The sequence below is a fragment of the Carassius carassius genome, chromosome 33, assembly GCF_963082965.1.
Source record: "Carassius carassius chromosome 33, fCarCar2.1, whole genome shotgun sequence".
Lineage (NCBI taxonomy): Eukaryota > Metazoa > Chordata > Actinopteri > Cypriniformes > Cyprinidae > Carassius > Carassius carassius.
The window spans coordinates 28,251,592-28,273,255 of NC_081787.1; the positions used below are offsets into that span (position 1 = coordinate 28,251,592).

At 39.5% G+C, this 21,664-nt stretch overlaps 1 protein-coding gene across 1 annotated transcript; it reads left to right on the forward strand.

Annotated features, from left to right (window-relative positions):
- The first annotated feature begins 760 nt into the window (after positions 1 to 760).
- On the forward strand, positions 761 to 21,571 carry LOC132114047 (plastin-3). The gene is made up of 16 exons (XM_059522174.1): positions 761 to 918; positions 2,967 to 3,074; positions 5,020 to 5,183; positions 8,350 to 8,479; positions 8,658 to 8,790; positions 8,881 to 8,962; positions 9,107 to 9,272; positions 10,529 to 10,671; positions 12,666 to 12,761; positions 14,467 to 14,662; positions 15,781 to 15,859; positions 15,993 to 16,110; positions 16,243 to 16,376; positions 17,020 to 17,143; positions 17,265 to 17,389; positions 20,543 to 21,571. The coding sequence occupies exons 2-16, from the start codon at positions 3,014 to 3,016 to the stop codon at positions 20,673 to 20,675; spliced, it is 1,884 nt and encodes a 627-aa protein (XP_059378157.1). The 5' UTR covers positions 761 to 918; positions 2,967 to 3,013; the 3' UTR covers positions 20,676 to 21,571.
- The last annotated feature ends 93 nt before the right edge of the window (positions 21,572 to 21,664 follow it).

The window sequence follows — 21,664 nt, forward strand, 5'->3', positions numbered from 1 at the left end:
TACGTGAAGACGGAATATTTTAACTTTGGCCCTAGCAAATGCATAGCAGTATGCCATTTGCAACACATTTGCAGTTTGCCAACAACTTGAGCTTGAGGTTGAGAAATAAGATTATGATGCAGATGCCAAATTTGATTAATTTAATGCTGAATTGAAGCAGTAAGGGTGTGTTTTGAGGTCATCATGCCCTCATTTAAGGTCTGTCTCTAGGAATGTTCTGTTATTTCTCATGCGGCTCGTTTCTTTAGCAAATGAAAGAGTCTTTGTTACATAGAGACTCGAACGCCCTTGAAATCAGTTTAACATTGATAGATTTTTAGAGTTTTATTTCTTTTCGAAGCTTAATGGCAGCAGTTTTTGCCATCACACTATGTATTTTTTAATTGTATAAAAGCACACTCTTTTTTTTAACTTTCTTTTTGCTTGAACATGTAAAGATATCACATGTTCAGCATGGGTTTGCAAGTGATTCAGTGGAGTTTTGAGTGATTCAGCATATGTCTGTCCACTGTTTTTTTTTCCTCTCCAGTAGAGACTTTTTAAAGCAGCAGGATGTTTTAAGACGAGTAACAGTCTGTGGATTTAAGAGATGCATTTAACTTTTCCCCGCCCCTTTTCTCTCGCACAACTTCACTGCGTTATTGAGTACATCTGGGATGGAAGCATTAGTAATAAAGAAAAAAGAAAAGCATGCACGCTTTCCCCTCCCCCTCTCCTTCCCTCCTCCCTCTCCGGCGGACACGCCGACCGCTACTCCCATAGCCTGTCAGGAAGTGTTATGACTTGCTGCCGTAGGTCTTTGTGAGGCAGCAGGAATGCTGGTGTTTCAGATTAGCCTTGAAGGGTGTGGAGCGAGTACTGCCTCTACTGCTGCGACCGCTGGTGCCTACAGCTCCATTCTCAGCTCACGTCGGGACGGTTTGTCTTTATAGTTCTCTTTTTTTGCTTCTTCTCTTCTCCCTCTGTATCCCCCATTCTCTTATTAACGTTATACACTGGGGAAAGCCTGTTTCTGTCTCTCTGCTAACTGCACAGCATCTGTTAAAGCTCTCTCTTTTTCAGATTTGTTGCATCTGTTTGCAGTTTGGAGTGAAGGACTCAGCTCGGGGGTAAACTGGGGGCAGTAGTTTTAAGTGAGATTTTAAAGTGTTTTTTGCATCTTGTCAGACTAGTAAATCCATTTTGTGTGTTAGAGCACATGGTCAGTTTTATGTTTTTGAATCTGAACCCAGAGAAAGCATTTTGGTGGCAGTTTTGCTTTGTAACTGCATAATGCTTTTGACTTAAATCATTCATGCAGTGCTGGCAGTCCTTAGAGACACTGAAAACTTGTGACTAGACCGGATTCTCTGGTTTCTTAGATTTGTGAAAGACTCAGTCTCATCAGTTCACACAACTCTTCACCCATTTAGGAAGTAAACAAGTCTCAGTCAAATTAAAATGCAGCTATATTTGAAGCAATTGAATTGTGGAAGATTTGAACTGATGATTCCTTGATGGTATGTAAAGCACATTGCTGTCTCAGGGAAAGAGATGCCACAAGGGTGGAGAATTGGCCCGTTTGTTTTTTTCTTTTTCAAAAAAATTCCAGCAAAGTATCCATGTTGGTCTGCTGAATAGTTGAAGGATGACATCAAATGTAGACCTTGAGACAAAATCAGCCAACAACCTGTCTTTAAGGTGCTCTCTTTAAGGGTTATTTACATAATGAGCAGTTAAGCTGTTATGTAACTTTGGAGTCGCCTTATTTTTGAACATTTGTAGAAGTCTATAACTTAATACTGTCCCACTGGGGCGTGGTAGGACGGTTTGCACCACTAATGGCATAACAAAGAGTTGGAAAAAACACAAGCTGAAGTGACAGCTATGGGAATAGAGATGTTGACATGCACTATGGGTGTGTCCTGATTCATCAAGATAGATAGGTAAGGTACAGGATGATGCATCATGGGCAGCTTCTAGTGCTGCATTGCTGCATGTGAGAGTAGATGTCTGGCCAGTTTGTACAGCAGTTTGTATGCTGCATCTGTTCTCTTTTCAGTTGCTATGGCTGGACTCTGCTCAACAATTTTAATTTTGTTGTGTCCTTGATTCAAACGGTATGTTACCGTAATGTTCACTGCCTCTCACTGAGTTGTTATGCTAGTGCCATAATATTGCAATTAAATGGACTGCATTATTTATTGTGATATCCTGGATAAATATTTACTTTGTTTTAACGTATAGTGTATTACTGTTTATTGTGTGTTTGGGTAATAAGGTTTATGCTATAATCTTAAAAAAAAAAAGAAAAATGGTTCTTTTAAGAATTGGTTACTGAAAGGTTCTTTGGGGAACCAAAACTTGCTCTTCTATGACACTGTTGCACAAACCTTTTTTGGAGCCTTTGTTTTTTAAGAGTTAAGTTTTTAAGTTGAATTTCACAATTAAACAAAAGCAGGCTGACTGTTGGACAGTTCAGGTTGGAACACATCTGATATTCAGATTTTTATGTATCTATCATAAATCTGTGATAAAATAACACATTGATCTTCCAAAGAAACGCATCCAGACTTTGTCTTTTGGCTGTGGATTTGTCTCTTCCTTTTAGTTGATCTATTTTAGCTTCTCTTTTACATTTTTCACTGTGCAATAACTGGATATGCGACACAATGAATAGGGCTTTAAATAGATGTAGTTGCGTTTCAATCTTTGTCATGGGAAACAACCACGTCACTGCGTTACTTGCGTTATGGTTGCATTCAAAAGGACCTGCCTTGACACACCCTCTGGAACATGCATCTTGCCAAAATATAATCTACTCTGTTGCATGCTTGATAGACGTGTATATGTCATTTGCATGTCTTATGATGTCTTATCATGCATGTACATTCCCTCTTCCAGGTTTCTCTTTCAGAAGACCGTTGCCAATGTTCATTTACTACAGTTTGGAGGTTCAGACAATGTTTTTGTCCTTCTTTCCACAGAAGGACATACTTTATTCAACTGAAAGTTTCAGGTTGTTCTTTGGGAGATGGCTGGAAAGATATCCAAAGACGAGCTGGAAGAGTTGCGGGAGGCCTTCGGGAAAGTCGGTGAGTGTTCTTCCTGTCCGACCAGTTTTGTCTACTCTTATCACTACTTGGCGTTCCACCCTTAAAGGTGTCTTTTTTTATCCTTCACGTATCTTGTGATTTCTACTGATTTGTCTTTTTTTTGTTTGCATAGATAAAAAAAACCCTACATCACTGTGCAATGCCAAAAATTTGGATTAGCAAGCTCTTCAAATGGCATTTAGATTCTGGTTTAAAACGGCATTGATTGGGAAACTCTAGACTTGTTTTTTTTTTTGTGATGTGATTGTTTTGTAATGTTGTTATCAGTTTTCCTAAATGCTTGTGAGTCTTGTCCCATAACAGTCTGCGAAGTTGTTGCTCAGAGAGACATCTGGGTTTTTCATTTGACCTCATGAAGATTTTGGCATCACTTGTTGCCTGGCGCTTGAACTGTCTTCATGGACTCCAAACCAGAAACTGTTTACTGCAACTATAGTGTATTTAGTGTATATTTACACACTATATTGTGATGCTATAGATTCACTTTGAGTAGCACATTAATCTACTTATTTATTTATTTATTCAGTATTTGCCATATTTTGAACTATGAGATTGTCAGCTGCAAAATTTGTCAGTTACCAAGTTAGCCAAGTGTTAGTTATCCAAAAATTAAAATATATCATCATTTACTTCCCTTCATTTCCATTGATCTTAAAAATATCAGTGAAGATATTTTTAATGAAACCTTGAGATTTCAGTCCATCTATTGAAAGTCCATTCCACCAAAGCTCAAAAATAAAAATGACTGTGAGCAGCTATCTGCTTAATGATGGCTGATGCTCATAGCAGAGTTTTATTATATATATATATATATATATATATATATATATATATATATATATATATATATATATATATATATATATATATATATATATATATATATATATATATATATATATATTCCTCACATGAGCTCTTAAAGGTACTTCAGAAGTGGATTTTGTCAAAGTGGTTTTGAAATGCCTGGAACATCGTATATCAGCGACTCCCTGAGTGTTGCATCAGTAGAAAATGAATATAGTATGTCAGTAGATTTACAATAAGCAATGCATTCAAGAGTATAGAGTTAGAGTATATGCAGTTTGTGGAATTTGGATGTTTTTCATGGTCCTTAAAAGGAATGTGCTTCAGACTACATTTTCCCATTTATCTGATTTCTCCAGCAGACTGGGCAGAAAATGGAGGCCTGAACTGTTGCCAGTGTTATAATGCACAACCTAGAAAAACCCCAGTGGCTGACAGTTCCTGATGGTTATTTTAATGTTGTTTCGTCTGTTTTAGTATTGCAGATAGCATTTATTAGAGAGATCCTATAACACAACAGCTCTGATTCAAATACAGTGGCCTACCTACTGTAGCCAGCTTTTAGCAAAACAGGCCTGATTCTCTCTACTTCCACATATTTGGCAAATGGCGAGAGACGTTGTTCTGGCCAGGGTCTAAGGCCGTGCTGTGTCTCTTTTGTGGATCATACCAGAATACATTACTTGAAGTTGAAGCTCAGTAAAATGTGTTTAGCCTGAACTGTTACGCATAATTCTATAAATATAAACATTTTCATTGTTATTGCAATGTTTCTTTCAAGTGTATAGATGAGTGGGTTTTTGTATTAAAATGTTGCGTTTTTAAGCTGCTTAAAACGTGCCCAAGAGATGTTTTCACATTTCCAAAATGTTTTATTTTGCATGCACATAAGCAGTAAAATGAAGTTTTTCTTCATTTTCTCAGAGTTTGTCGCTGATCTTTTTCATTCCTCAAACTATTTAAACTGCATTTCCATTTTTTTTGTAGTTGAGGTTTCTTAACTTTTTTTTAAGCTGTTGAACTGCAACATAACCCAACTGCAACCAAAATGTTTTTTGCTTGTCGGAAAAATGCAAGATGTTGACACTAAACCATTCATTTTCATTTTTCTCCATAGATGTGAACGGCAATGGCTTTATCTGTGACCATGAACTCCACGACCTGTTAAAAGAGGCCAATCTGCCCCTGCCTGGGTACAAAGTCCGAGAGATCATCCAGAAACTGATGGAAGAGGGGGACAAAAACAAGGACAATAAGATCAGCTTCGATGAGTTTGTGTCTGTAAGTGTCTGCAAACCGTTCTACATACACATCCAAACTATGCTAAAGACTTGCTACAACACAAAAATAACCTTCCTTGTAATGCTTTTGGATAATAAAATGTAGCCCAATGATTTAACGCTTTATTCTGTCTATAGATTTACAATTTGAAAATGAAATGTTATTGTTGTAAGAAAAAAAAAAAAAAAACAATGACACGATCACATACACTGTTGAGATATTGTGCTGTGCATGCATGGGACATCTTTTAGAAAACAGTTGAATGGATAAAGTAAAAATGTTTCTGCATGACTAATGAATTAGTCAGAATTAGTGAGTTAGTAAGAATGCTATGTAAGGCTGTTTAGTTGAACCTGAATTTGAAACCCAACATATTGTTCAGAAGACGCCATTTACAGCTTTAATCCCTGATTTGCTTAATCAGCAGCAGCTTTCAGCGTAAATGGACAATACACTTTACATTGAGATTAGAGTTTCAGTGCTGAATCCAGATGGCATTTCACCATTGCATCATTTTTATTAATTGGCGTTACTAAAAGAATGATGGAATACAAATAATTAGCATTAAACATTATCATGATGCCTCAAACTGTGTGGGTTAGTTGAGTAGAGCTGTGCTGCAGATTTTCTAGATGATCAGATGATACAATAGGCCAAAAAATGTCCAAAAACTAACACTACTGGTTAAAAGTTGGGAACATTTATGATTATGATTTTAATATTCTGCCTAATGATTTTCTTGAAACTGTGGTAAATTTTTATTTCAGAATTATCTGATGAATAGAAAGTTCAAAAGAATGGCATTTATTTGAAATAGAAATATTTTGCAGCATTTTAAAGGGTTAGTTCACCCAGATATTGTTTCAAACCTGTAAAACCTCCGTTCATCTTCAGGACACAGTTTAAGATATTTTAGATTTAGTCCGAGAGCTCTCAGTCCCTCCATTGAAGCTGTGTGTACGGTCTACTGTCCATGTCCAGAAAGGTCAGAAAAACATCTTCAAAGTAGTCCATGTGACATCAGAGGGTCAGTTAGAATTTGTTGAAGCATCGAAAATACATTTTGGTCCAAAAATAGCAAAAACTACAACTTTATTCAGCATTGTCTTCTCTTCTGTGTCTGTTGTGTGAGAGAGTTCAAAACAAAGCAGTCTGGATATCCGGTTCACGAGTGAATCATTCAGTTCACCAAATCGAACTGAATCATTTTAAACGGTTCGCATACGCATTAATCCACAAATGACTTAAGCTGTTAACTTTTTTAATGTGGCTGACACTCCCTCTGAGTTCAAACAAACCAATATCCCGGAGTAATGCATGTACTCAAACAGTAAACTGACTCGTTCACGAGTCAAGAACCGGTTTTCAGATCAACAGTAGTTCTTTTGCACAGTTCGATTCAATAAACCGGTTGAAGAAAACGGTTCACCGGTTCTTTTGCACTTGACGTAATGGCGTCATTGGCGATGATTTCCCTTGATTCAAGCCTTCGGTTTACCGGCGCTCATAACATTAGCACAGAATCAGTTCAGAATCAATCACCAAAAGAATCAGTTCGGTTCAGACGCTCTGTGTGTCGGTCAGCTTCACGCTGAATCACACATGCACAGTATCATCAGCTCCTCGGTTCTCGAATTGGACCCGTCTGACAGAAACGGTTCTTCACTCGTGAACGAGTCATTATCTGGCTCACCTCGGTGTTCATCTTCAGTTCTCTCTTCACAGCAGTTCAGTCAGTTTACTGTTTGAGTAAATGAATTACTCCGGGATATTGGTTTGTTTTAACTCAGAACGATTGTCAGCCACATTAAACAAGTTAACAGCTTAAGTCATTTGTGGATTAATGCGTATTGGAGACGCAAACCATTTCAAACGATTCAGTTCGATTTGGTGAACTGAATGATTCGTTCGTGAACCGGATATCCAGACTGCTTTGTTTTGAACTCTCTCACACAACAGACACAGAAGAGAAGACAATGCTGAATAAAGTTGTAGTTTTTGCTATTTTTGGACCAAAATGTATTTTTAATGCTTCAACAAATTCTAACTGAGCCTCTGATGTCACATGGACTACTTTGATGATGTTTTTCTTACCTTTCTGGACATGGACAGTATACCGTACACACAGCTTCAATGGAGGGACTGAGAGCTCTCGGACTAAATCTAAAATATCTTAAACTGTGTTCAGAAGATGAACGGAGGTCTCACGGGTTTGGAACAACATGAGGGTGAGTTATTAATTACATTTGCTATCTGGGTGAACTTACCCTTTAAGTCTGACCAGACTTTTGAATGGCAGTGTATCACAGTTTCCACAAAAATATGAGGCAGCAAAAACTGTTTTTAACATTGATACTACGTAGCAATGTTTCTTATGCAGCAAATCAGCATATTAGAATGCTTTCAGTCTTGGTGAGCATAAGAGACTTTTTTTCAAAAAGATAAAACTATCATAATTATTCCAAACATTAAACCTGTAATGTGCATTTAAAGGAGAGACCCGAGCCATATCTATAGATTCTGGTCTATGATCAGTGAGACGCTTGTGCAGTCAGTACTTGTCGATTTATAATATTAAAACCGTTTCATTGAGTCCTGTTGAACAGTCCTGTGTTTGTTTGCACTGCTGCGAGGAGGTTATTCGCAGCTGCTAGTGGCCTCCGTTCACCAGATCTTCCACATGGCACAGACAGGCATGCTTTAATTACACACACTGGCCACATGTCAGAAAATATCTGCATCTGTTTAGTTTCAAATACCCTGTGCATGGCTGACCACATGTATGTTTGTGCATTTTTCAAATAGTCATGCATATTTTCTTCTGTATAAGTATCTTTGCAACTGCAAGTCAACATGTTCTACTAATCCTAACCTAACAGTCCACTAATATTCTAGTTTAAGTTAGTTGGCATGTGCAGTAGTACATAGTACAGTAGTTGGTAGTAGCTACTTATACAGTAGTGAGTCAAATGTCTGAAGTGGACTATCGAAATAAAGTGTATTTTTATTTATTTATTAGTTTTGTTGTTTTATTAAGCAACATAGTTTTAGACTATGTTAATAGTTAGCTGATAGTTACCTCTCTGGGTGCTTTACAGTTACCGTTTCATGTGTCTGAGAATTTCAGCGTGACTCATTAATATTATGGTCCCTTGTCTCTGCACAGATCTTTCAAGAGCTAAAGAGCAGTGACATCGCAAAGAGCTTCCGGAAGGCCATCAACAGGAAGGAGGGGATCTTGGCCATCGGTGGCACGTCTGAGCTCTCCAGTGCAGGCACACAGCACTCCTTCTCAGGTAAAAACACCTCGCTTTCAGTGGATCAAACCTACCACTGCTTCCTTTTGATAGAATTACATATGCACTGCACTTCCCACTGGCCAAGGTAAAGATCTAAAAGACCAAATATGGATTTCCATATGAGTATCTATATTAAAGGTATTCATTCGATCTTGTTTTCTGTGCCTTTGTCCAGAGGAGGAGAGGTTTGCTTTCGTGAACTGGATCAACACAGCGCTGGAACAGGACCCTGACTGTAAACATGTGTTGCCCATGAATCCCAATACAGATGATCTCTTCAAGGCTGTAGGTGATGGTGTTGTGCTGTGGTAAGTAAAACTCACTCCTTAACATCTTATCTGTGATTTAATTTTGTATTAAGAACCGCCCTAAATGCATGTGGCTTTGTTTCCTTTTAGTAAAATGATCAACCTGTCAGTACCTGATACTATCGATGAGAGAACCATCAATAAGAAAAAACTAACACCATTCACAATACAGGTTTGGTTCTGTTTTGGCTCCCTCTCTGTTCTGAGATTATTCTTTGAAATATGACTTTGCATGGTTTTAATCCTTTGGTTTCGAATCACATGTGTGTTAGAGAGAGATTTGAGGCTAACAGAGATCATTGCTTCTGTCTTGCAGGAGAATCTTAACCTGGCTCTTAACTCAGCCTCTGCCATTGGCTGTCATGTGGTTAACATTGGGGCTCTGGACCTTCGAGAAGGCAAACCTCATCTGGTTTTGGGCCTGCTGTGGCAGATCATCAAAATTGGTCTGTTTGCTGACATTGAGCTGAGCAGAAACGAGGGTATGTGTCACACAAATACGGTTGCACATATTGTCCAAATAGTGCTTGCATTGTCACGGCTGATGACAACATCCAGGAATCCAGACAAACAGATAAAGCTCTCATTTAAAGAAGTTAAACGATAACCCAACTGACTGAATTGACCGTTGTGGCAGACTTGCTCTTATGTCTGACCTCATTACTGGACTGAACAGTTTGTTTTCTCCCAAATTCATCCTATGGGAGCTTAGGCCTGTCCAAACGGCCCTGTACCTTAACAGAGAGAGTTGTCTAGCAATCAATAAACATTTATATTATTGTGTAAATTTGGTTTTCATCTGACAGACTGGCAGGAATGATTAGTCACAAAGCAGCACTTGGATGACAAATTATAAACAAATAAAATATTTGCCTTGGCTTGGCATTTATAGATCCAGTGATGGTTCTGTATATAAGCATCAGTGCCTTGAACTGCAGGCAACAACCATCAACCAGTAAAATTGAGACAAATGCATTGTCTTCTGTATTCTCATTGGGTTAAATACCCATAAACATGTGGCTGTGTTCAGGATCTTTTGCAGAGGTTTGTGTGTGTGAGCAGGGACATAGCTAGAAGGACATAGCAGTAATCTAGTCTTAAATGGTGTTATTATTGATGGGCCTTGCTAAAAAGTGATTAGTGAATAGCTAGGGGGTGTTCCTTCATCCAGGCCAAGCTGAGATCCATGCAAGTACTTAGCAGATCTACATGTCCTTAGTGTAGCAGTAGCAGGAAAATCCATGTCTCTGGATGGTAGGTACCAGCAATATTGAGTAAATGAAGAAAGGAAAGGGACCAACACCGAACCCTGAGGTACTCCAGTTGTTTGTTTGATCTGTGAAAGGAAAGAAGACCTGGTTGAAAAATAAAGGTGTTCATATGAACCAAAAAAACTGAAGCTGGTGTGTAATTTTCTGTTAGTGTAGAGTTTTTCAAGTAGTGGGTTTACCTTCGCCTACTTGAATGTGGTGGGAAACTACAGAAAACATTAGATGAACCTCCGACAGAGATAATTGACATAACAATTGAGTTGTGGTGCCCTTTGAGGTAATGGATAGAGCCTGGACAATTTTAATTTAAGTGAATTGACTTTCTGAAACACAACAGAAACTGTGAAATTATCAGTGCTTGGCAAATGCAAAATCATATATGTAACACTGTTGCAAAAGCTAATACACATTAGAATCTGTGGCTTCGCAACATTCTGGTTAACTGATAAACATGGTCTTTTTTTCAGCTCTGGCGGCACTGTTGAGGGATGGAGAGACACTCGAGGATCTGATGAAACTGTCTCCAGAGGAACTGTTGCTTCGCTGGGCTAACTTTCACCTGGAGAATGCCGGCTGGAGCAAGATCAACAACTTCAGCCATGATATTAAGGTCAGTCGTAACTCGTAATGTGTTTATTTACTGCAATCTGCTTTTGTGTCTGCATGCTAATAAAGTATCAGATCTCTGTGTCTACTAATGTTTTCATGAGGATATTGAGCATGAGAATTGTGCTAGTAGTCCAGCATATCTTTTATATTTATTTAGTTGTAAGATATTAAATCTGTTGGTGTGAGATCCCATGGTAAAGTTTTAAATGCATAGTACCATTCTCACATGAGGGCTTTTATTCTCTTATCACGATAGTTTATATAAAAATGACTTCCTGCTCATTTAAGCATCTTATCGGTCTGTAGAGATGTATTATTGTCATGCAATGGATGTTAAAGTTCATAATGTTTCTTTTGCATCACATGTACACCGTCTCACATTTCACTCCTGACAACAAAGAAGAAACCAGTTGTCAGGCATCTTTTATACAGACAACATGAAACTAGATTCTAGTTTCTCAATGTGATGTATTTCAGAATAACTCAGTTCATAAAAACTTTCAAAAAATGATTTTCAAATATTATACTTTTTAAATTATGTGCACATCAGTGTGTTAATGCCATGTTCACTTTAAATGAAAGATTAAAATGTCTTGACTTGGCCTTAATAATCATACTATGTATTTTTAGATTATAGTCATATATTTATTTATTTGACTTTATCCACTTTTGATGTCATTTCTAGTGAGAAATTAGTATTGCAGTAATTAAATATTTGCTTAGTTATCACCCAAGCGCTCTCTTATTTGTTTTAGATCATTAAACTGTTACACGTCCTCAGGCACCTGTCCGAATTCAGTTTAATGAGGTTGCTACCTTCATGCACAAATGCTGCCTGCAAAGTCATTGCCTGATAAGACAGCGAGCCATCAAGCTTTCAGACACAGCCAGCAAATGTGCAGAGAAGTGGGGCTTGTTGAGAAGAAGCATGCTTTTACTTTTCCATTCATATTCTGAGTTCTGTATAGAGCCCACAATATTATAGGACCTTGGGAGTGTGTGGGCTCTTCTGACCTCAGAACACCACAACATCAGCATATCAACACCCTAGCATTGTGAAAGAGAGATTGTCCCATGCTCAAAAAATGTGTGCATGTAGATCTAGCTTTTTGAAGGCTTGAGAATGACTTTAAATGAGATGTACTGTACTAATACAGTATATACAAATATTAAATTACGTACCTGAATTTCTTTTTTTTTTTTTATAGCATAAAGCGTGTGAATGTAAAATGGACAGTTTTACATAGACGTTTTGCATATCATAAATCTCTTGAACTAAGTGTTAGATGACAGATTTGCTTTATCTTTCCTTTAGGTGAAATAATTCTCAGCCTTAAATGAATGGAGACATGTTGCCGAACTTATCCAAATTAGAATTTACATAACAGCTAACTCTATTTTCTGTTTCAAGAGTGAAAGGGCAGTTACTTTGACTTACAAATGCTCTGGCATGTCATGAATTTTTGTAAAAACATGCGAGGGGTCATTTAGTGTCTAATGAAAGTTAAGTGACTCGTTCATGAATCTGATCTCTACTGAATGATTTAACTAACATCTGTCTCTATCTTCCTCTATGCTGCAGTTAACAGATTTTTCAAACTGTGTAAAGGTACTTTTCCAAATGTACTGCTAGATCAGTTACAGTATGCATTTTTGTTGCTGTTTGGTTTTATTCGATCACATCTACCGCATTCATGTTCTTAGGAATTCATGCATGATTGTATATGAAATATCTCTGGACTGTGCCTCATCTAAATATAATTGACAATGTCACATTATAGAACTGTAGTTGCACAAGCCTGTTGCCTCATAGTGTTTTTGGCAAGCTTTTATTGTTTATTCTTCAACAACTGTACACAAGAAACTAAGTTGCACCAGCAATATTCACAATAAAAAACTTAAATATGAGTAATTTCATTACAGCTCCTTTCAGCTCATAAATACAATCCTGGCAGCTTTACACTACGTTCATTGAAAGATTGTTTTCTCTTGCAGGACTCGAGGGCTTACTTCCACCTGCTCAACCAGATCGCACCGAAAGGTCAGAAGGAGGGTGAAAATCGTATTGACATTGACATGTCAGGCTTCAGCGTGAGTTCAAATGACACACTTTTAAAATGCACATCATTCTCTGTGTTTCTGTGTCATAAACCAGCCCAAAACAATGTGAGAGCGCAAACATAAGATCATCTTCAGTAAGATCATAAGATCAGTCTACTCAGTAGAGGAGGGAGGTTTGTATCAGAAGATCCCAGCTTCAGTCACTGTAGCAGCTCATTGTGAGTTAGGACGGAGATGTCTGAGGAGACCGTCTGGGGACTTCCTGAAAGCTCTGACCAGGAGCTTTTTGAAAAGCAACTGTCCAGCATCAGCAGTTCAAACACAAGTGTGTCTCTGGGGGTCTTGAGAGGGTGAAAGTGTAGGCAAACCTGGGATTGATCAATGATGAAATAAAAATCTGTGGTTTCTAAGCAGGATGTGTTTTCTCAAACGATAGTGAATTCCAGTCGGAAGCAAAAAGCCTCTGTTTATTGCACACTGTGATCCAGTCTGTGGCCCGTGGCAGTCACAACACTGCGGATGCCTCAGTCCACCCCCAGAACGCCATGATTCAAGTCATTCACTGGTTTGGGACAATAACAACATTGCCCATTTCCCAGCAGCGTCTGAACAGACAGAGGTCTGGTGATGGAGTGTGAGTGTGAGTGTATGTAACCCCACACGCAGCTGTTATTGACTGTGTGCTGAATGAGGCAGCTGCTGTAACGCTGTAGTCATTTCATCATCCACATCAGCCGTCGTGTTGTGTCAGTGTGTGCAGTCACACCACAAATAATGGTTCCCTTCAATGCTTGAACATCCATGTCTTGCATTCGGTGACAAACTGGTGAACTCTACTTGTGCAGTCAAGAAAGAAAAAAGTTTCAAAAGTTTGGGGTTGGTAAGATTTATTTATAAAAAGTCTCTTCTGCTCACACAGGCTGCATTTATTTTATGGAAAATACAGAGAGAAAAAGAAATGTTATGAAATATTTGTACAATTTAAAAGCCCTGTTTTCTATTTGAATATATGACAAGTGATCCTTCAGAAATCACTCTAATATACTGATTGAAAACACTGTGAGGTCGTTTTCAGGATTCTTTGATTAATAGAACGTTTAAAAGAACAGCATTTATTTGAATTTCTTTTTTGTAGCTGTGAAAATCTTTACTGTTACTTTTGATTAATGAGTCTTTGCTGAATAATTGTATATATATATATATATATATATGTGTGTGTGTGTGTGTGTGTGTTTTTTAATCAATCTATCCTTTCAAATTGTATAAAGCATAAAAAAGCGAGAGAGAAAAATATATAAACCCTTTTTTTTCATTTAACCCATCCTTTCAAAATGTTTAAAGTCCCCCAAAAAATACAAATAATAAGTGCATTACAGCATATAAAGCAGCTGCTCATTGCTTGTCTTATCGTTGCTTGATTTGAGTAACTCGCTATAGTTTGGCGTGAAGCCTTAATGTACGTGACATCGTTTTGATTGGAGTTCTGCACTATTACACATTTACCTGAAGATGAAGTTCATGCAGGTGACAAATGAATCTGGCTCAAGTAATGTTCACGTACTTCAGTGTTTGCATTAGATTTAATTTTCTCACTGACCCATGGGAAAGAAAAGACGAATGTTTTGCATCTGTGGCTTAAGCAAATCGGAGCCATTGAAGTAGAGAGGGGGAGATGAGTTAATTTGTCAGCAGCTGAATGCAGAGATTTGTATCTGTGCTGGTGTGTGTTCTGCAGGAGAAAGATGACCTGAAGAGAGCCGAGTGTATGCTGGTGCAGGCAGACAGGCTGGGCTGCAGACAGTTTGTCACGTCTACTGACGTCGTGTCTGGAAACCCCAAACTCAACTTGGCCTTTGTGGCCAACCTCTTCAACAAGTACCCAGCGCTGACCAAACCCGAGAATCAGGACATCAACTGGGGACTTCTGGAGGGTGGGTGTTCTGCCCATGATTGTTGTTCTTTCCTGTCTCATCTCGCCATTTGAGCATTTGCTAATTACATGTGCCACGTAATGACTCATGAAAATGGGTGGCATTTCTTCCACACACTTACTTCTAAAAATATACCGGATGGCATCACAGAAGAGACATTCAGGATTTAACTTTTAATGGAAACTGGTGAAGAGCGTCAGCAGACTGAGATTTAAAGGGAGGGCCTGGTTGCCTCATTTCCTGCGGCCCGAACAGTTTACACCCTTTTGGTGAAGGTTGCGCCCTCTTGTGGCACAAACACAAAAAAACAAGCCGTCAGGACCTAACCCTGGGTTTATAGCTAGCATTCGAGTCATTCTGTAATTTAGGGAGCATTTCTTTTCCATTGATGATAATTATACATTCTTTTTTTCTAACAGTTTTCTTTAAAAAAAAAATCACATTTTATCCACTAAGACAATGCATACTATAATCTCACGCATATATTTAGTGCACCCTGGTTTTCGGTTTTTTCGGTTTTCGACTTTTTGACTTGAGTCTTGTGTTGAAAATAATTATAAAAAATTATAAGGTCAACAGTATCTATATTTCGTTTATTTCTACAATCTCAATAACGTATTATTAATTCTAGCCTAAGTATAATTTATTATAATTATAATCGGATTATAACTTATAACTAAAAATGTTAGATTGAGTTTAAATTGATCAACTATGTCAACTCTTACTAAACAAACTCAACTAAAAAAGCATCACATTTGATTTCAATTATCTGTTGTCGAGGAGTATATTAATATGTATATGGTTAATGTCAGTAATAACTATATTAGTTAACATGAACTAACAACGACAAACACTTCTTTAGCATTTATTAATCTTAGTTAATATTACAATCAAAGCTGTATCTGTTATTAGTTAAAGGTTTTGAGCTGACATTAACAGCTGTGTTTTCGTTAACCAATGTTAACAAAGATTCATAAATACTGTAACCAATGTTAGGTAATGGTCGTGAATGCATTAATTGAGATGAGCTAATGTGTTAACATGAGGTTAAATGAAATGAACGATTCTGTGTGTTAGTAATTCCTGTGATTAACCCCTGCTTCGCTCGGTTTCTGCAGGAGAGACCAGAGAGGAGAGGACTTTCAGAAACTGGATGAATTCTCTGGGTGTTAATCCTCATGTCAATCACTTATACGGGTAAATCCCACGCACTCTTACCTTCACATCTCAACTTGTGTCAGGAAAGCGAAATCAAGATTATAGGGGAATGAAATGCACTCTAAAAGTGTAACATTATGTGAATGAAACACATGTGTTTCTGTCTTTTCAGTGACCTTCAAGATGCTCTAGTCATCCTGCAACTTTATGAGAAGATCAAGGTCCCTGTCGACTGGAACAACAAAGTCAACAAGCCTCCATATCCTAAACTAGGGGCCAACATGAAGAAGGTATTCATTCTACAGTCATCACCCTTTTCTCAAACACATGCAGATTGATTGACCGACAGAGAACACTCGGCCTGTTTTCTGATTTGATAAAGTGCTGCTACATCCTCTGTGTGTGTGTGTGTGTGTGTTCAGCTGGAGAACTGTAACTACGCTGTGGAACTGGGGAAGACCAAAGCCAATTTCTCGCTGGTGGGCATCGGGGGGCAAGACTTGAATGATGGGAACCCAACGCTCACTCTCGCCCTCGTGTGGCAGCTCATGAGGAGGTGCAACTCAAACTAATAACAGACACATAGTTGACACAGATGCATCATATAAGATGAAATTAAAAGAGCTATGTGGAGGTTTTTACTTAAAAAAAAATCTTTAAGATAGAGTTTTCATTTGTACATGTATGAGCTAACCATGATGCAAAAAAAAGAATGACACCTCGACTGTCCACCACGGTTGTGTCTATCAGCCTGTAGGCTCAATTGTGTGTGGAGGAGTCGGGCCCGAATTGGCGTGAAAATTCACAAAATGTGACGTCATGCGCGTTCTCGTCTACTTGGGCTTACAACCGTACGGCACGCCAGCCATTATAGTAAGCAGTGGCAATAGAGTTTTCAAATTGACTCTGCGGATGGAAAGAAGCGACCAGCCTCCAGCACAATTCAGACACCCACGGACACTCCTTTTAAGTTATATAAAAAAAAAAAAGCGTGCACACTGAGAATGAGCATGAGATTGGCTGCAGTTCCTCTAACGGCCACTGGTGTCAGTAACGGTTAGAAATTTCAGAACCTACGCAATGCTCCTTTAAACACAGACATACATAGAATTTTAATGATAAATTTAGAGCGTGCATGTAAATGTATAGCTTGAATAGTTTATGTGCTAGTGAACTGATTGTGCTGTGTTCTCCTCCAGATACACTCTGAATGTACTCGAGGGCCTGGGCGACGGGCAGAAGGTCAATGATGAAATCATCGTCAACTGGGTTAACAAGACTTTGTCGGGAGCAGGAAAATCAACCAAAATCTCCAGTTTCAAGGTGCACAAGCCTATGTTTATCTGCTAGCGTATATGTGCATGGTTCATACAGCAGCCCTGTATTCATGTAGCTGCATGTGTTGGTTGAATATCAGAAGTAAGTGTAATGTTTTGGACTGCAGGACAAAGAGATCAGCTCCAGTTTGGCGGTGCTGGACCTGATTGATGCCATCCAGCCTGGCTGCGTCCACTACGACCTCGTGAAGAGAGGAAGCCTTAGCGACAAAGACAAACTGGACAACGCAAAGTACGAGTGCTCATTAGATAGCCACTGTGTGTGAAACCCAAAATATATGCATGCATGTTAGTGAGTATGTGTGAGTGAGTATGTGAGTGTTAGCGAGTGAGTGTTAGCGAGTGAGTGTTAGCGAGTGAGTGTTAGCGAGTATGTGTGAGTATGTGAGAGTTAGTGAGTGAGTGAGTGAGTGTGAGTGAGTATGTGAGAGTGAGTGTTAGCGAGCGAGTGAGTGAGTGAGTGTTAGCGAGTATGTGTGAGTGAGTATGTGAGAGTGAGTGTGAGTGAGTGTTAGTGAGTATGTGGGAGTGAGTATGTGAGAGTGAGTGTTAGCGAGTGAGTGAGTGAGTGTTAGTGAGTATGTGTGAGTGAGTATGTGAGAGTGAGTGTTAGCGAGTGAGTGTTAGTGAGTATGTGTGAGTATGTGAGAGTGAGTGTTAGCGAGTGAGTGAGTGAGTGAGTGTTAGCGAGTGAGTGTTAGTGAGTATGAGTGAGTGTTAGCGAGTGAGTCTTAGTGATTATGTGTGAGTATGTGAGAGTGAGTGTTAGCGAGTGAGTGAGTGTTAGCGAGTGAGTGTTAGTGAGTATGTGTGAGTGAGTATGTGTGTGTGTGTTAGCAAGTGAGTGAGTATTAGTGAGTGTTAGTGTGTGTGTGTGTGTTAGTGAGTGAGTGTTAGTGTGTGTGTGTGAGTGAGTGAGTGAGTGAGTGAGTGAGTGAGTGAGTGTTAGCGAGTGAGTGTTAGTGAATATGTGTGAGTGAGTATGTGAGAGTGAGTGTTAGCGAGTGAGTGAGTGAGTGAGTGAGTGTTAGCGAGTGAGTGTTAGTGAGTATGTGTGAGTGAGTGTTAGCGAGTGAGTGTTAGCGTGTGAGTGAGTGTTAGCGAGTGAGTGTTAGTGAGTATGTGTGAGTGAGTATGTGTGTGTGAGTGTTAGCAAGTGAGTGGGTGTTAGTGTGTGTGTGTGTGTGTTAGTGAGTGAGTGAGTGTTAGTGAATATGTGTGAGTGAGTATGTGAGAGTAAGTGTTAGCGAATGAGTGAGTGAGTGAGTGTTAGCGAGTGAGTGTTAGTGAGTATGTGTGAGTGAGTATGTGAGAGTGAGTGTTAGCGAGTGAGTGAGTGAGTGAGTGAGTGAGTGAGTGTTAGCGAGTGAGTGTTAGTGAGTATGTGAGAGTGAGTGTTAGCGAGTGAGTGAGTGAGTGTTAGCGAGTGAGTGTTAGTGAGTATGTGAGAGTGAGTGTTAGCGAGTGAGTGAGTGAGTGAGTGAGTGTTAGCGAGTATGTGAGTGTTAGCGAGTATGTGAGTGTTAGCGAGTATGTGAGTGTTAGCGAGTATGTGAGAGTGAGTATGTGAGAGTGAGTATGTGAGAGTGAGTATGTGAGAGTGAGTATGTGAGAGTGAGTATGTGAGAGTGAGTATGTGAGAGTGAGTATGTGAGAGTGAGTATGTGAGAGTGAGTATGTGAGAGTGAGTATGTGAGAGTGAGTGTTAGCGAGAATGTGTGAGTGAGTGTCAGCGAGTGTCAGCGAGTGAGCGAGTGAGTGTTAGCGAGTGAGTGTTAGCAAGTGAGTGTTAGCGAGTGAGTGTGAGTATGTGTGAGTGAGTATGTGTGAGTGAGTGTTAGCGAGTGAGTGAGTGTTAGCGAGTGAGTGAGTGTTAGCGATTGAGTGTTAGCGATTGAGTGTTAGCGATTGAGTGTTAGCGATTGAGTGTTAGCGATTGAGTGTTAGCGATTGAGTGTTAGCGAGTATGTGAGAGTGAGTATGTGAGTGTTAGCGAGTATGTGAGAGTGAGTATGTGAGTGTTAGCGAGTATGTGAGAGTGAGTATGTGAGAGTGAGTATGTGAGAGTGAGTATGTGAGAGTGAGTATGTGAGAGTGAGTATGTGAGAGTGAGTATGTGAGAGTGAGTATGTGCGAGTGAGTATGTGAGAGTGAGTATGTGAGCGAGTGAGTGTCAGCGAGAATGTGTGAGTGAGTGTCAGCGAGAATGTGTGAGTGAGTGTCAGCGAGTGAGCGAGTGAGTGTCAGCGAGTATGTGAGAGTGAGTGTCAGCGAGTATGTGAGAGTGAGTGTTAGCGAGTGAGTGTTAGCGAGTATGTGAGAGTGAGTGTTAGCGAGTGAGTGAGTGAGTGAGTGTTAGCGAGTGAGTGTTAGCGAGTGAGTGTTAGCGAGTGAGTGTTAACGAGTGAGTGTTAGCGAGTGAGTGTTAGCGAGTATGTGTGAGTGAGTGTTAGCGAGTGAGTGTTAGCGAGTGAGTGTTAGCGAGTATGTGTGAGTATGTAAGAGTGAGTGTTAGCGAGTGAGTGAGTATGCGAGAGTGAGTGTTAGCGAGTGAGTGATTATTAGCGAGTGAGTGTTAGTGAGTGTGTGTGTGTGTTAGTGAGTGTTAGTGAGTATGTGTGTGTGAGTGTTAGCGAGTGAGTGAGTGAGTGAGTGTTAGCGAGTGAGTGTTAGCGAGTATGTGTGAGTGAGTATTTGAGAGTGAGTGTTAGCGAGGGAGTGAGTGAGTATTTGAGAGTGAGTGTTAGCGAGTGAGTGAGTGAGTGTTAGCGAGTGAGTGTTAGCGAGTATGTGTGAGTGAGTATTTGAGAGTGAGTGTTAGCGAGTGAGTGAGTGAGTGTTAGCGAGTGAGTGTTAGCGAGTGAGTGTTAGCGAGTGAGTGTTAGTGAGTATGTGTTAGTGAGTATGTGTGAGTGAGTATGTGAGAGTGAGTGTTAGCGAGTGAGTGAGTGTTAGCGAGTGAGTGTTAGTGAGTATGTGTGAGTGAGTATGTGAGAGTGTGAGAGTGAGTGTTAGCGTGTGAGTGAGTATGTGTGAGTGAGTTTGTGAGAGTGAGTGTTAGCGTGTGAGTGAGTGTGTGAGAGTGAGTGAGTGTTAGCGAGTGAGTGTCAGTGATTATGTGTGAGTGAGTATGTGAGAGTGAGTTTTAGCGTGTGAGTGAGTATGTGTGAGTGAGTATGTGAGAGTGAGTGTTAGCGTGCGTGTGAGTGGGTGTGTGTGTGTGTGTGTGTGTGAGAGAGAGAGAGAGAGTGTGTGTAATCAGAAGAATACAGCTGTCTGTAGCGCACACAAAATCGAACTGTTGAAGAAAGAAGCATTTGTTTTTGGTTATGGAGTCTGTGTGATATTTCCCAGTACAGTGAGGTTATTTCTGTCTCTCTTGCAGGTATGCTGTGTCCATGGCCAGGAAGATTGGCGCTCGTGTGTATGCCCTGCCTGATGATCTAGTGGAGGTCAAACCCAAGATGGTGATGACCGTGTTTGCGTGTCTAATGGGCAGAGGGATGAAGAGGGCGTAAAACGGGACCCTGTGGACAATCAAGCACTGATGTCCTACCCACAAGCCATTTTGCTGGTTGAAAGGCTTCTGGTTCAGTAAATTTATTACAACCACAATTTTAAAAAATGCCAACAGATGTTAAAGAATCATGTTTAAGTTTGGCAGGACTGCAGTGTTTAAATGGGCTTGAAGTTTATTGAGGGGGACCAAAACAATTAGAATTCCATCTGCAAAAGGGACAAATTAATACCAAATTAAATCTTCAGTGAATTTCAAGATGACTAAAGCATATCTTCGCTGGATCCAACCCATGTCAGACTCAGCTTTGCAATACTCTTATTTACATAATTGATAAAGGATCTATGTAGTCATTGACAGCTTTGGACATTTAAAGTCACGACCGGCCTTACTAGATGCAGTATTGCCTCTCTGCAGAACATGATTGTGTTTGAATCATTGAATTGGACCGCTTATTCCCCTTATGTTTCATATGTTACAGAATTAGAACCAGAAAGGTTTCAGTGAGACACTTTAACTCATTCCATAGTCAAATCTCTGCTATTTGTCTTATGTATATGCATATTCTTTTTACCTACAAGAGACATCCAGACGGAATGAACTATGCATGATCTATATTTTTTATTAAAACCAATACACTCAGAAAATGGCTTTAAAGCTTTATGCATTAACCAATCCATGCTGTTTGTTTAATATGAAGATGACAAATAAACGTAGACGCAGGAAGGTCAGTGTCAAACCTGTTACCGTTGGTTGATGATAAGTGACCATGTTGCCGGGAATGAAACTGGAAGTGGCTGATCATACGGCAGCATGATATCTATGGACCGAAGCAGCTCAATCCAAATGTCTGTAACTGAAAAACATCATACAAATAAAGCAGAAAATGCAATTATATTTCAGCTTTAGCACCTCGTCTTTTTTTCTTTTTCTTTTGCCATGAACAGTGTTTTGTGTTGGATGAATTGTGCTGCTCAAATAAACAGTAAA

Coding starts and splice junctions, on each gene's coding strand:
- LOC132114047 (XM_059522174.1), top strand. CDS start 3,014: ATGGCTGGAAAGATATCCAAAGACGAGCTGGAAGAGTTGCGGGAGGCC. Junction 9,273..10,528: donor TGAGCTGAGCAGAAACGAGG/GTATGTGTCACA, acceptor TCTTTTTTTCAG/CTCTGGCGGCACTGTTGAGG. Junction 17,390..20,542: donor GACAAACTGGACAACGCAAA/GTACGAGTGCTC, acceptor TCTCTCTTGCAG/GTATGCTGTGTCCATGGCCA.